This window comes from Paroedura picta, chromosome 16 (assembly GCF_049243985.1).
Source record: "Paroedura picta isolate Pp20150507F chromosome 16, Ppicta_v3.0, whole genome shotgun sequence".
Lineage (NCBI taxonomy): Eukaryota > Metazoa > Chordata > Lepidosauria > Squamata > Gekkonidae > Paroedura > Paroedura picta.
In genome coordinates this window covers 5,668,967-5,682,578 of record NC_135384.1, presented here as the reverse complement: position 1 = coordinate 5,682,578, position 13,612 = coordinate 5,668,967, and the positions used below count along the sequence as shown (strand labels likewise).

The 13,612-nt window shown below is 48.7% G+C and overlaps 1 protein-coding gene across 8 annotated transcripts in view; it reads left to right on the top strand.

Annotated features, from left to right (window-relative positions):
- The first annotated feature begins 2,120 nt into the window (after positions 1-2,120).
- Positions 2,121-13,612, top strand: part of SRCAP (Snf2 related CREBBP activator protein) — a 31,768-nt gene continuing 20,276 nt past the window's right edge. For 4 of the 8 annotated variants that reach the window (XM_077314506.1, XM_077314505.1, XM_077314501.1 and 1 more), the window contains exons 1-8: positions 7,134-7,400; positions 8,214-8,287; positions 10,697-10,941; positions 11,175-11,417; positions 11,580-11,765; positions 12,167-12,307; positions 12,677-12,893; positions 13,157-13,440. In XM_077314506.1, coding sequence (XP_077170621.1) covers positions 10,885-10,941; positions 11,175-11,417; positions 11,580-11,765; positions 12,167-12,307; positions 12,677-12,893; positions 13,157-13,440 — 1,128 coding nt within the window. In that variant the 5' untranslated portion in view covers positions 7,134-7,400; positions 8,214-8,287; positions 10,697-10,884. The other 4 variants (XM_077314508.1, XM_077314502.1, XM_077314504.1 and 1 more) reach the window with 3 other exon arrangements.

The window sequence follows — 13,612 nt, the reverse complement described above, 5'->3', positions numbered from 1 at the left end:
GGGACGGACCCTGGGATTTTCTGCACACAAAAGTGAATGGTAATTCAGCTGCTACTCACCCCCTCTTTACTGCTTTTGGGGGATAGATCCACTTAAAACATTTTTAGATTGTTCTAAGAAAAAGTCTAGTGCCAGTGAGCAGCTGGGCAGACTGGTGCTTGCAGGCCCAGTCCTCGGGACCAGGAGAAACCTCTCTCTGGAGAGACCCTAGAAAGCTGCCAGAGTGACTCCTAAGACTCTGGATAAAGCATCTTCATTTGCTTGATGGCTTTAAGAAGATCCGTACCTTCATCATGAAATGCATAAAAAAACATGTGTGTTGGATTTCTGTGTTCACAGAGTTCGGGTGGCATTTAGGGGCATCCCTCTCCTCCAGCGTCATGTAATTTTTTCAGTGGCTCTGTATATATTCAACTCTTTGCTTATGGCCCCATAATTTGTTTCATTTCTTAATATAGTAAAAAAAAATCAAGGCATAGGTCTCATTTTTTTTGTACTCTCTGCTTAAGCCTATCAGATTAGATAATTTGTACAAGGGGTTTGTTTGCTCAGGATCTAGCCATCTCTGAACCTGATGTTGGCTCAGTTTTCAGATTCTGTATTAGATATGATATGGCACCCAAAACAGGCAAGGCATCTTAACCATGGCAATCTCAGGTGGTCGAAGTCCTTAGGTTTCCCTGGCTGCTGGATTCATTGCTTCCTACCTATCCTCCTAACCGCCCGACCAACTCAACTGCTAGGGCAGGGGTCCCCAGCCTTTTTCGTGATGGAGCAACACTGGAAGCTTGAAAGTGGGTGTTGAGTGTCATCCCAAAATGGCCACCAATGGAGGTGGGGCCATACCCAAAATGGCTGCCATAGGAGCCCAATGTTTTATTTAGTAATTAGTAACTGATTTAATTAGCTATTCTAAATTGCTATTTTTGAAAATCTGGTTTTGTGCTTGTTATGCATTATAGTAATACGCCTCGAGCTTGTAAGAAAGGCAGCTAATAAATATATTTTAGATAAAATGCTTCTCTTTGCTTTGCAAAATAATTGCATGGCAACCGTGCAGCACACACAAAGCTACCTTATTCAAAGTCTGGCCCTTGGCCTGTCAAGGTCAGTAAATATCATCTGTACTTTGGATAGAAGCCTCATCTTGCCACTGAAAGGAAGGCAAACCTGGAGGAGGGAGTGGGCTCTGGAAGGACCCCTCTCCCCTAATCAACAACTCCCAGCTACCTGGACTGTGATAAGACGAGGACAAAGCTTGTTCTGTGGTTTGCAAAAGACTCCCATGGCAATAGCTGGTCAAATCTTAAGAGAGGAATGGAACAGCACCCTGGTTCAGGGGTGGCAGTCGCTATTGTAGCCCCTGAAAACCCTTTCGTTTGAATGAAGGCAGGAAGAAGCCTAACCGCAAAGTTAGATGGAGCTACCCCACTTTAAACCCTGTAGAAACCGACAGGGTTAGACGAGTTTGCACTATACGGCATAATGTCTCCATATTATTTTTATACTTCTCTCGGACGGTCCCCAATATGATCTGCAAAAGGATCTTCCTTTACATTTTCCGCATTCCAATTGCAATTAAACATGCCGTTTTAATCAATGTCTGGGAAGGTTGCCGGCTTGAAAGCGCACGCCGGCGCAGACATCAACGTTTTAAAAATGTAGCCCGAAACTTTGCAAACGACGTCATCATAGTTCTCTAGCCAAACCCGTCACGAATCGATCCCCAATGGCTCCTGGATCGCCGCTTGGCCGGCTGCGAATGCAGCTGGAAATCCCTCGAAGCACATGCCTAGCGCCGTCTTAGCAGGTTTTTCATGCACAAAGGCCGAGCCCTCGAAAATATCTGCCGCAAACCGACGGGCGCCTTCCTTTCGGGAAAAGCCTTTCAGGGGACAAAGTCTCTCATTCGGACTCCATCCCCCATCATGCCCCATGTCGCGCTCGCTCGCTTCCTTTTTCTCCCTCCCCACTCGCTCCGTGGCTCCAGCTCTCGCGAGATTTGGGCGCCGAGGCCGACGGGCGGAGGGAGCTGTGGGAGGAGGGAGGGGTGGGCCCTGGCGCTTGGTGGTGGCGGCCGCCATTTTGCTGCGGCGGGTCGGGTCTGCCTCGGCGGGGCCTGGTTAGGGGTCGGCATCCGGGTGGGAGGGGTCGCCGAGGTCCTGAGTAGCACCGGCGGAGACCACGCAAGGGGAGAGGCCGGGCAGGGGCGGCCTGGGGGCGACGGATGGCGGTGGATTCTATCCGGCCGAGGCGGCGGCGCTGGGGCTGAGGCGGCGGCAGGAGGAGGCGGGGCAGGAGGCGCCTCCCCTCACTCCTCCCCCCTCCCACCCAGGTAAGATGGCGGACCGGCCGGGCCTTTGCCGTTGTCGCTCACACCCACTTAGCGGGAAGGGTGCGAGACTCCGCGTCGAGCCGGGAAGGAAAAGTGAGGAAACCGAGTCGGAAAGGAGCGCGTGCGCCACACAGACCGGAGCGGTGGTCGTGCGTGCGCGCGCGCCCCGTGGTTCTCCCCCTCCCCTCCCCTCTGTTTTCTTCCCCCGCCTATAGAGGGCGCACGAGCGCAGAGTGGTGGGGGCGGGAACTAAGAGAACGAGCCAGTGGGAGGACGCGCGCGCTTGTCCGAGCAACGGCCGGCCCTCCCTCACCCCCGCCCGCGCTGTCCTCGGCGCGCGCCACGAAGCCGGCCGGCCAACCAACCAACGGCCGGCCAGCCAACCAACGGCCGCCTCCCCGCCTGGGGATGGGGGAGGGGCGAGCCGCGAAGCTTCAGGGGAAGGGGCTAGGGAGGGGAGGGCGCAGGGGGGGGACAGGGCGGGGGCAAGGGTCAAGGGGGGAGCTAGTGACAAAGGGGCTTGGGGGAAGGGGGAAACCAAGGGGGTCGAATTCATGCTGGGGAACAGTGGAGTCGGGAGGGTCGTTTGCCAGGGAGACTGGGGGTCAGTGAGGCAAAGGCGATCTGCCTACCGGGCCAGAGGACAAAAGGAGCGAGGGCTGCAGGGAAGCGCTACAACTTGGGAAGGCAGCTGGAGGGGCTACAGAGCATTAGGGTGGGAAAGCTGCGGGCGTCCAAGGGCATTTGGGTGGGACAAATACGAAGGGTTGGGATTTTTATGTACCTAACAAGGCTGACACGCTGTATAGAAAGTTTGGAATAACCAGGTCAGAAGTTTAAAAGTTCTGTAGTCATGGAGTCTGAAGAACAGCAGGCAGGACCCCAAGACGATGGCAGGGTAGATGAGGAAGAAAAGAATCAAGACACCCTGATAGAGAGACCCAGCAGTGAACTAATGAAGAAGGTGCAGGAGGAGATGCAAGAGGGGGAGACGCTGGAGGTGGAGGAGGAGACACTGGCGATTCACCTTGAGGAAACGGAGGGCTTAGTGGGGGCAAACCAGGATATAGCTGGAAGCTTGGTGGAAGCTGCTCAGAGGGTGGTTGCAGAAGTGACAAAGGCAGCAATTGTATTAAGTAGGGTTTGGAAAGTGGAAGAAACTAGTCAGGGGAAAACTGAAGAGCTGGGGAGTCAGGCTCATGGAGACCTCAGGTATGTTGAAGAGGAAAGCAAAACAGAGAAGTTGGAGGGAGTAGGACACGAGGGGAGGCCTGCTGTGTTGGGTCTAGAGCAAAGTGATGATATTTCAACAATGCTGGAAACCCAGAAATCTGTGCAAATGGAAGAAAAGGGAGTAACTGAAGGGGGTGAAACAGTAACACTCGAAATGAGTAAAAAGGGGTCGGCAGAATTATCAAGACCAGATCATAAGGAAGCAGAAAAATTAGTGAAACTGGATGGTGCAGATGCTGGAGAAAGGCCCACAGAAGGTGATCAGCAGAAGGTGTTCATGGGGCATGATGAGAGAGAGGTTGAGGAGATGTCCAGCAGGATGGATGTAGTACCTGTAATGGTGAAAGCTGAGGAGGAGCCAAAACCAGATCAGAAGCAGCCAAATGGAGGGAGTGTAGAAGTAGTTAGTGAATCAGCTCGGGGAGGTATTGAAGACTTGGTAGGCTTAAGTGAGCAGGACACCCAAAAGGTAACAGGATTCAAAGAGAATGCAGACCTTGCTGTAGATCTGCCAGAAGCTGAGGTGATGCCAGCAACAGATAAAACACAGGCAGAGGATGTGATTATAGCTGAAGATGTCACACCAGCAGAGGATCAGAGGGATACCAAGGAATTGGTTGGACCAGTTCAGGAGGAAATAAATGCGTTAGCTGGAGAAGACCTTAGGATATCAGCTGTGAACCAAGGGGAAGCTGGAGCGTTGAGACCAGATCAAGAGCCTGAGAAAGGAAGTGAAAGAGGAGAGCTGGATGCAGCTTTTACACTGGATGGAGCAATTGCAGACAAGGTGCCAGAAGTCGATCAGGGAGAGGCAGAAAGAGTTGAGGCATTAACAGTGACCAAGGCCTTGTCTGGGGGAATTGATGGAGAAGTTGAGACGAAATTCAAAGAGGGTATGGTACCTGCAGTGGGGGTTGAGGAAGCACCAGGAACCCCTCAGAAAGTAATCAAGGAGGCATTTGCAGAGAGAGATGTGGCATTAGCAGGGACTGAGAACTTGTTGGGGGGAATTCAGGGAGGGCATGAGAAGGTGACTACAGAGGAGGATGTAATACCAGGCTTGAGCAGGGGGGAAACTGGGGAAATGCCAAAAGCAGGAGACGCAGAGGGGATAAGTGGAGAAGGAGATGTAACAACAGGAGGGGACCAGGAGGGAGTGATTGGGATGGAAGATGTTTTACCAGTAGCGGATGTGCCAGGAGCCGAAGACACAGAGGGGGTGAGTGGAAAAGGAGATGTAACGGCAGGAGGGGGCCAGGAGAAGGCTGAGGGAGTGACTGGGATGGAAGATGTTTTATCTGGAGTGGAAGTACCAGGAGCAGAAGACACAGTGGAAGTGAGTGTAGAAGGAGATGTGACAGCAGGTGTGGGCCAGGAGGTCGCTGAGGGAGTGACTGAGAGGGAAGATGTTTTACCAGTAGTGGATGTGGGAGAGGCTGCAACAATGGATATGGAGCCCATACAAAGAGAGGCCAAGGAGATGCCTGAAAAAGATAGCATAGTACCAGCATTAGATTATAGGAAGGCTGAGGAATTACTAGCGATGGATCAGGAAGAGGCAGAGCAGGTGAGCACAAAGGGAGAACTGGCACCTACAGTAGCTGAGGATTTGATAGTGGCAAGCCAGGAAAAATCTACAGAGGTAGCTAAAAAGGAGGCGATGTTACCAGCAGTAGATCAGGCTGTATTTGGGAAAAAGGCAGGATGGGTGAGCAGGGAAAGAAAGACAGAATCTACAGAAGGTCATGGGGAGGTAGGAGTAGTGGTAAAAATGCAAGACACATCAGATGTGCATGTGCAGGAAATACCTGGGCAGTATGATATTGTGGGGTCTAGAGCAATTGAAAAGAAATTGGTTTTGTATGGGACAATGGGATCAGAGTGGAGAGAAGCTGAAGAGCTAGAACCCTGGAAGAAGATTGAAGAAGGAAAAGTAGCACCTCCTGTAGATCTGGACAAAGCTCAGGAAGGCGTGGGGCTAAAGCAGGAGGAAAGACTGAAGATTGCAAGTGTACAAAAGGAGGATATACATAAGTATCCAGGGGATGCTGTGGAGATAACATTGGCTCAGGAAAAAGTGTTGGGCCCAGAATTGGAAAAGAAAATGGCAAAACAGGAGACAACTGGGGTGGAAACTGAGAAGAGGGTATCTGGATTGTCTCTGGAGAAGCTGATTAAGCCAAGTCTAGAAGAAGCAGCTGGACTGTCTAGAGTAGGCTGGGCTGCAGCAGATAAGGATTTGGATCAAGGGAAAGTAGAATCACTATTACGACAACCAAGCTTCAGGGTCCCTGAAGAAGTGGCTACATCGGCCTCAGTGTTATCCCCTCCTTTGTCACGGGTCACCGATGCTGGAAGACCAGACCAACGTCTCAGGAGACGAGGGAAAAGAATCCTGGGGCTGGCAGGACTGCGCCAAGGACCAGGAGTGATAGCACAGTGTGGGATGGCACAGTCAGCAGGAGTCATTCATGGGGTGCTGGAGCACAGGGCTCCAGGATTAATTATAACCAGCTTAACTCCACAGACTCAAGCTGGGCAGAGCAGATTGACCAAACAGGATCATAAGCAGCTGGAAATAGGGGAGGTAGTAGAGAGGGGGACGAGATCAGCTGAACAGGTTGGGATCAGAGCAAAGTTGGATAGAGATATAGTCCTCATTGGCCACAGAACTGGAAGAGAAGGAATGTCATGTTTCTCGGAAGAAAGGCAGTTCTGGGCAAAGGAGAGTCCGCAAGTACCTTTGTTTGAGGAGACAGGAGGGGTGCCTGATCAGAACCAAGCAGATGCATTAAAGCAGGAACAGGAGACGATGCAGTGGGAGACACTAGGAAAAAGTACGAGTGGCTTAGCAAAGCAGCAGCATCAGGAAGAAATGGAGTTGCCACAACTTGGTGTTCTGTTGCCCCAAGATTATGAAGTGCCAAAGTCCAGATCTGGATGGACTGCAAGGGTAGGGCAAGGTCATGGGCTTTCTTTGGAGCCATTGGAGGCAAAAACGAAAGGACAGTATGACTTGCTGGTGGTAGGCCACCGTACCCCCAGCTCTGCAGGGCACACTCCTGAACCACCTGAATCGCCAAGCTTTGAGACAAGAAGCAAGGTGTTGAGGCTTGCAAGCCGATCAGCAGATGTGCATTGGTTAAAGGAGGTGCTGGGACCAGAAAGGACAGTGTCCCGACACACTGTAGCAGGTCATGGCTCAACAACAGAAGGGAGGCTGAGTCCTGGCCTCTTAAGAGGGAAGCGAGAATTGCAAGATTGGCGTGACGGGGTGATGGGCATTGCAATCAAAAGATACAAAGCCATGAGAATGGCAATGTGGGGCGAAGGCCCACAAGGTTTGCAAGTGAAAGGGACAAAGCTGTCTGAGAGCTTGGAAAGAATTCAGGATAGTGTCCTTCTGGGCCATGTCGAGAGTAATAACTTGAGGCTGGGGCAGCACGTGAAGAATGAAAGTGTACCAGCGTTGGCAGTGGAAGGAAAGATGCTGAGTGACGTCTTGGCACAAGGTATAGGGTTGGAAAGGTCAGAACAGAGACGTAGAATTTCTCGGTAGCTAGATTTGAAATGGGGGGAGAGGTATTGTGGGTTGGACAATATTATGTTAAGAGCTGCAGGTGTGTAAGAAAATAGGAACCAACACCACCAAGTTGAGAATAGGGAAGCGCAAAATATAACAGAGCTAATAGAAGAGGACAGCAATAGAGGGGTTGCCGGGTTGAGTGGGTTTGTACAATCAAGCAGGTGAAGGAAACTGTACGTTACACGATGGGATCAGTGTAATAGACAACAGTGACACCTCTCCAGACAAAGCAGGTACACCATAAAGGTAAGGCAGGCTAGGGAACAAACACAAAATATTTGGGGTTATGGCTTCCTAGAATCAGTGTCCCTAAACAGAATAGATACCATGCAGACACCCCAGCATCCTCAAGGGGAAAAGAGACTGAGGGGTTTGTTTTGTTGGTTCTGCCACCCAGCACCCCAAACAGGTTCTTGCCTCTTCTCATAGGCATGGATTTGGTAGCTGGTGCTTACAGTAAAACTCTTCTCTGCAACCCGCAGCCAGGTGAACCCCATGCTGTCTGCGTTACAATCATGGAGAGACAGTCGTTTTGGCCAGGCTTTTTGGTTAGAGACATTTAAGGCAGGGATTCTCAACAGGCCCCTGGGGGTCCTTGGGAGCTTGGGGTGTGGGGCGGTTTGCAGCCTTTCCCCTCCTGCCTTAATAGATTTGGGCACAGGGAACTGGCTGCTTCTATTGCTCCCCCTCGCCCCTCTCGAGCATGTGTGAGTTCTCTCGTGGTTCTGTGCATGGGATGGAGCCTGTGCACGTCATCTCACCTTAAACCGTCTCCTGTCTCTTCCCTCCTTCTCCTCAAACCTGCCTGTTAACACAGATGGTGATGTCACTTCCGGTGACATGCCACTTCTGGGGGGTGTGGCAGGGAGGCATGACCAGCTGAACATCACTTCTGGGGCTCCTCAAAATCTGAAAAATTATTTCAGGGGCTCCTGAAGATTGAAAGAGGCTGTGTTAAGGACTTGGGCAGGGGTGGAGAGACAAAGGAAATGATGCTCGTACAGCTATCACAGAAAAGTTGTTGGCAGTCCCGGAATTAGGCTCTCACCTTGTTTACAGGAGTGGTCTTCCCCAGGAAAGCGAAACCCTGGAAGTGGAGCCTGACAAGGAAGAGGAGTTCTCAGCTCACAAAGGTACAAAATGCATGTGCGAAATGGCTTTTTAAGAGGAAGGCTGAAGAGCGATTTCTTGGAGGTTTTTCCTGAAATTGGAGCTTAGTTCATTCCCATTAATGACTCCTATTTAATTCCCTTTATAATAATAATAAAGACTATCCTTGTTTGCCCATGTTCACTCTCACTGTACATTCGTTCCTTTACTATTGTGAATAGAACGGGGGAGTTGGGGTAGGCCATGTTCTAACTAATGGGGTTTCAAGTGCGAACTTTATAAAGATGAATATTGTGTTCTATTTGGGGATGACCAATAAAAAACCCCGTTAGTTGCCTTCTTGGGATGTTTGAAAAGAGGAAGTGCTAGAAACATACAAGCTAACTTTGGGGCAGAGATTCTTGATTGTTAATTTCAGGCTGTGATTCTCAAACTTTCTGCTCTGTTTTGCTAGGGAATCTCTTTTGCTAGGGGATTTTCAGTGTGGTGCCCGTGGGTCCCACAGTGTCCGTCCAAAGCATTTTTGGTGTCTTCCAAGTGTTTTTAAAAATAGTGTGTGGCCAGGTGGGCTTTTGCCTGGCAAGGCTTCTGATTGGCTGTTGGAGATCTGATTGGCTCTGCAGATTTTTTTTTAAGTTGTTTTGCTAGCAACTGCCACCACAGCACAAGGATATGGACATTATGACCAAAGACAAGCTTTTAAATGTTGAAGGATGGTTATTAGAGTTGTGCATGATCTCACTCCCTGAGATTTTGTGGGTGACTTTGCCTCTTGTGGCAGCCATTTTGTGGTTGCGCCCACATCCCTGTGCCAGAATTCCAAAGGTGCTTGCAAGCTTAATAGGTTGGGGTCTTGTCTTACAGACAAAATCTCTGACTAACGTCTCTATTGCTTCCACATGATGCCCTGCTTATATTATTATTATTAAATGAAAATGCTAGGTAGCCCCTGATTCCTCCCATTCATTTTCACTCCTGAAATGGATTGCTGTAGATGTCAGTCGCTGATTGTGGGCCACCGTGTTTGGAAAAGCCTTACATTACCTAGCTTTGCTGATTTAAAGAAAACATATTTAATCGATACAGTAGAAGTTTGTAGTATCCACTAACACCAGTTCATATAAGGATAAGGTGACCAGATTGTCCCACTTTTGGAGGGACATCTGGGGGCACCTGGCAAATTGTACTTATGTTGAAATTAAAAAATATATATTACAATACTATTTTTGCATTCTATGCGTTCTATGAACATTTTTGTTGCTCCATATAGACCAAATTTTTAATCAAGAACCCCCCTGGTCAATGGTGTCCCGCTTTACCAATGTTAAAATCTGGTCACCTTATATAAGGAACAAATGTTGAATGTGTGTTGGTCAAAAGAAAATCCAGAAACAAAAGTCATCAGATACTTTTTATGAGAACTAACTACAGCAGCAAATCTTTCAGTTCTTCAAAATTCTTCACCAGTACAGATTAAAAAAAAAATAACCCAGCCTCAAATAGGAACTGTTAATGTTTCAGGCCCTAATCTTTTATTTTTTATTTGTTGCAATCATGGATCAGCTAAGATTGACACACAGACAAGAGTCATCAACATATATCTACATATAATAAAATTCTAAAGCCATATAAAACACTGATTTCAATATTCCAGGCATAATTAATAAAAAGGCAACCACCTGCTTCACTGTTGAGCACGCTCAGACACAGAAGTTTGCCACCTTGAAGGTGGTCCTGTTAAAATAATCTGAAAATAATGTACTCCAGAACATAACATACAGAAGCATAAACAAATGTGACAGAAAAGTTATTGGGGTTAGCAGCATCCCATATACTAACCCTTTCAAGGTGACCCAAGCTCAGTTTGCAGAAAGTTTGCCTGTAGTAGACATCTTAGAAACAACTGTTCAGCTGTGCCTTCTTGCTAATCGTATGGCATTATGGGGGTTCAGAAATGGCTTGAGGGCATTTCAGTCTCATTAAACAAAATTAACTTGCAAGGCCAATTAAGTTTGCAGGAATAGTAAGAACTCATTGTGCAAACAGTTTTCATAGAATCCCTTCAAACATGCATCTTAGGTTTTTACACTACTTTGCTTTTTTTTTTAAGTATTGAAGTTTTTGTGCCAGGAAAAGGCTTACTGCTGGATAAAAAGTACAAGGCGAATTTGTTTTTATTTTGTTTGTTTGTTCTTTGCTCCCATCCCCTTGTGTGTGAAACCGGGGAGGAGACACGATAAACAACTGGGGCACAACTGATGCCATTGTTCTTGTGGCACATGATTGGCAATTACCTGTTACGCTATGAGTAATTTATCTTCCTCAGAAAAAATCTTCTTTTGGCCTGTTTTTGAGGGGTAGTCTTTATCTAAGATCTCTTCAACGTGGCTTTGACCACTATGTGATTGGCATTGCTTTCTGAATTTCTTCAGATCATTCTGAGACAGGCAGTCCCGAGCGCAGGCTGGGCTGCCAGGGAACCCAGGAGCTGGACGGCTCGTCCCAGTGGCTGGCTGACCAGAATGAGGCCGGTTCCCAGCATGCACTGGAGGAGGACACAAGCACTACAACCACAGACGAAGCTATTGGGACGAGAGGCAAAGAGCAAGAGAGGATTAAAATGCAGAACAGTCCTACCCAACAGCACCAGGCACTGCACACACAGGTAGAGTTGGAGGTGAGGGTGATCCCTATGCGAGGCCCTGTGGTTGTTTGATGGGGACCTTTAAAGTGGAATTTTGAATGCTTTTATATGATACATGGGAGTCTGTTGCTGGAAAGAGAAGGGTTAAGGGATGTTGTTCTCTGACGTCCCACCCCAATATGCCCTTGGAGCAGTTATGCTCCTCTAGAATGTAAGGCTGCTGTATTAACCCCCTGCCCTTTTCTGTTCACCCACTGGCACTACAGATTGCATCAGACAGAATGACGGGCAGCAACCCAGTATCACCAGCCTCTTCAGGCTCTCCTGCCTCAAGTGGCAGCATCTCACCACCACATCTCACCCACGACTCCTCTCTGGACAGTCACTTGGGCTTTGATGTTCCTAAGTCACAGCACAGAACCCTGGCATCGCCTGGGATGTACACATCTGCTGACCCAGCCAGCATGTGGGACAAGACCCACGCTGAGATTGCTGAGCAGGCCAAGCATGTAAGTGGCACATGGTCCAGAGCTTATCAGATCCCTCTCTTATATCTCAGTTTGGCATTAATGCCTGAGATCCAAGCTAATGGCTGATGCGTTACATCCTTTTGCACTGCAGCTCAAAGAGAGGAGATCTTTAAGCTAATTAACCTCGGCACTGTATTTCAGGAGGCAGAGATTGAGAACCGCATTGCCGAAATGAAGAAGGAGGGTTTCTGGTCCCTGAAGAGGCTCTCTAAGGTGCCTGAGCCAGCCCGTCCCAAAGTGCACTGGGATTATCTCTGTGAGGAGATGCAGTGGCTGTCAGCTGACTTTGCCCAAGAACGCCGCTGGAAGAGGGGAGTCGCAAGAAAGGTGAGTGCCATATTTCTGCTGGACCCGTCCCCTAATCTTCATGTTTGTCCCTTCTCCTCCAGCCAGTTTTTATTCATATATTACAAAACCTAGACTTGCTAGAGGCAAATGCCATTGCTTAGGGTGCCTTGTAGCTTTTCCTAAACTTGAAAACTTGCCTTGCCGATCCTTTCTGTCATGTAATATTTCATAATGATGCCAGTCGCCAACATCTAAATCAGTTTCTATTATTGTAGAAAGCGGTGCAATGCATGTCCCTAAGAACACTCATCCTTTTGCGAGTTAGAGAAAGTTTTTCCTTACAATCCAGATCCCACCAGAAGGACTCCAGTGGTGCCAGAGGGTTATCTGTGTTGTGCTGCGGTCACCTGTGCCTCCCTTCCTCTCTTCTTTGTGTGCAGGTTGTGCGTATGGTGATTAGACATCACGAAGAGCAGAAACAGAAAGAGGAACGCGCCAAACGGGAGGAACAGGCCAAGCTGCGCCGCATTGCCTCCTCGATCGCCAAAGAGGTCAAGCAATTCTGGAGCAATGTAGAGAAGGTACCTCTTGCAAAATTAAGACCTTTTGCTCGCATGGTTAGTCTGCTTGCAGAGTACAGCAGTCAGCCCTTCGGTTGTCCTTCCGTGTGCTGTAATCTAACCTGTCTAATGAAAAAGAAGGGACTTGTGTATGGGAAGGTAGACAGTATGTCCAAAGGCTTTGCGTCAGGGTTGCATATATAAAGTGTTGAGGGAGGGGTTTTTGGCCTAGAAGGTTTAAGCAAGTTTCTGGTTTGCCTGTATGTAATGGAAAGGATAATTATCTGAGAGTTACATTGCTTAAAGACTTAAAATCTGCAGTGGGCATTCTAAGAGCAAGTTCTGTAGCAGCCTTTGGCAGTCCAATGAATTCTCATTACCCTTTCTCAGGTTGTTCAGTTCAAACAGCAGTCACGGCTGGAGGAGAAGCGGAAAAAAGCTCTGGACCTGCAGCTGGACTTCATAGTAGGCCAGACAGAGAAATACTCAGACCTGCTGACCCAGAGCCTCAATGAGACCCTTCCAGCTGCCAGCAAGACCAGCAGCTCCCATGCTGGCTCTACTGCCTCTAGCCCACCGCCTCCCAGTCAACTGACTGAGGATGAAGGTCAGCATTCTAGGCTTCTGTGTATTCTGAATTTGACAATCCTCAGTCGACTTGGATGTCACTGAAGACTAGGAGTGTGTCTTCAGCTAGCCAGATTTTCTGTTAGATGTGAATTTTACTGTAAGCAGGGAAACTTCCATGCCTATTGCCTGTCAGTGTGCTGCCAAATTTAGGGCAAAACTGTAGACTGTGTCCCCTCTTGCTCAGAAATTGACACCCCAAGGGGGCGGTCGTATCTGACCACTCATTTCCTTCTCTGGCAGATGGCGATTTCCAACCTCACGATGAGTCAGATGACGAGGAGACAATTGAGGTGGAGGAGCAGCAAGAAGGGAATGACTCAGAGACTCAGCAACGGGAGATTGAGCTGCTGAAGCAAGAGAGTGAACTGCCTCTAGAGGAACTACTGCAATCTCTGCCTCCCCAGATCCTGGAGAACTCCTTCAGTACATCCCCTTGTGCGTCCAGCTCTGACAATGAGGAAGATGAGGAGGATAGCGAAGAGGAAGAGGAGCAGGAAGACAAACACATCTCCAAGAACCTAAAGGTGTGCTCCTGGTTTAAGGGCAAATCTTAGGTCAGAAAACCGGAGCAGTGCATTTAGATTCTGTTGCTTAGCAAATCCAATCACTCGATCTTAACCGTTGCATTTCCATGGGTATCTGCAGAATTAATTTGTCAGCAGGTGACAGTACTATCCTCTGTTCTGTTGTCATCCT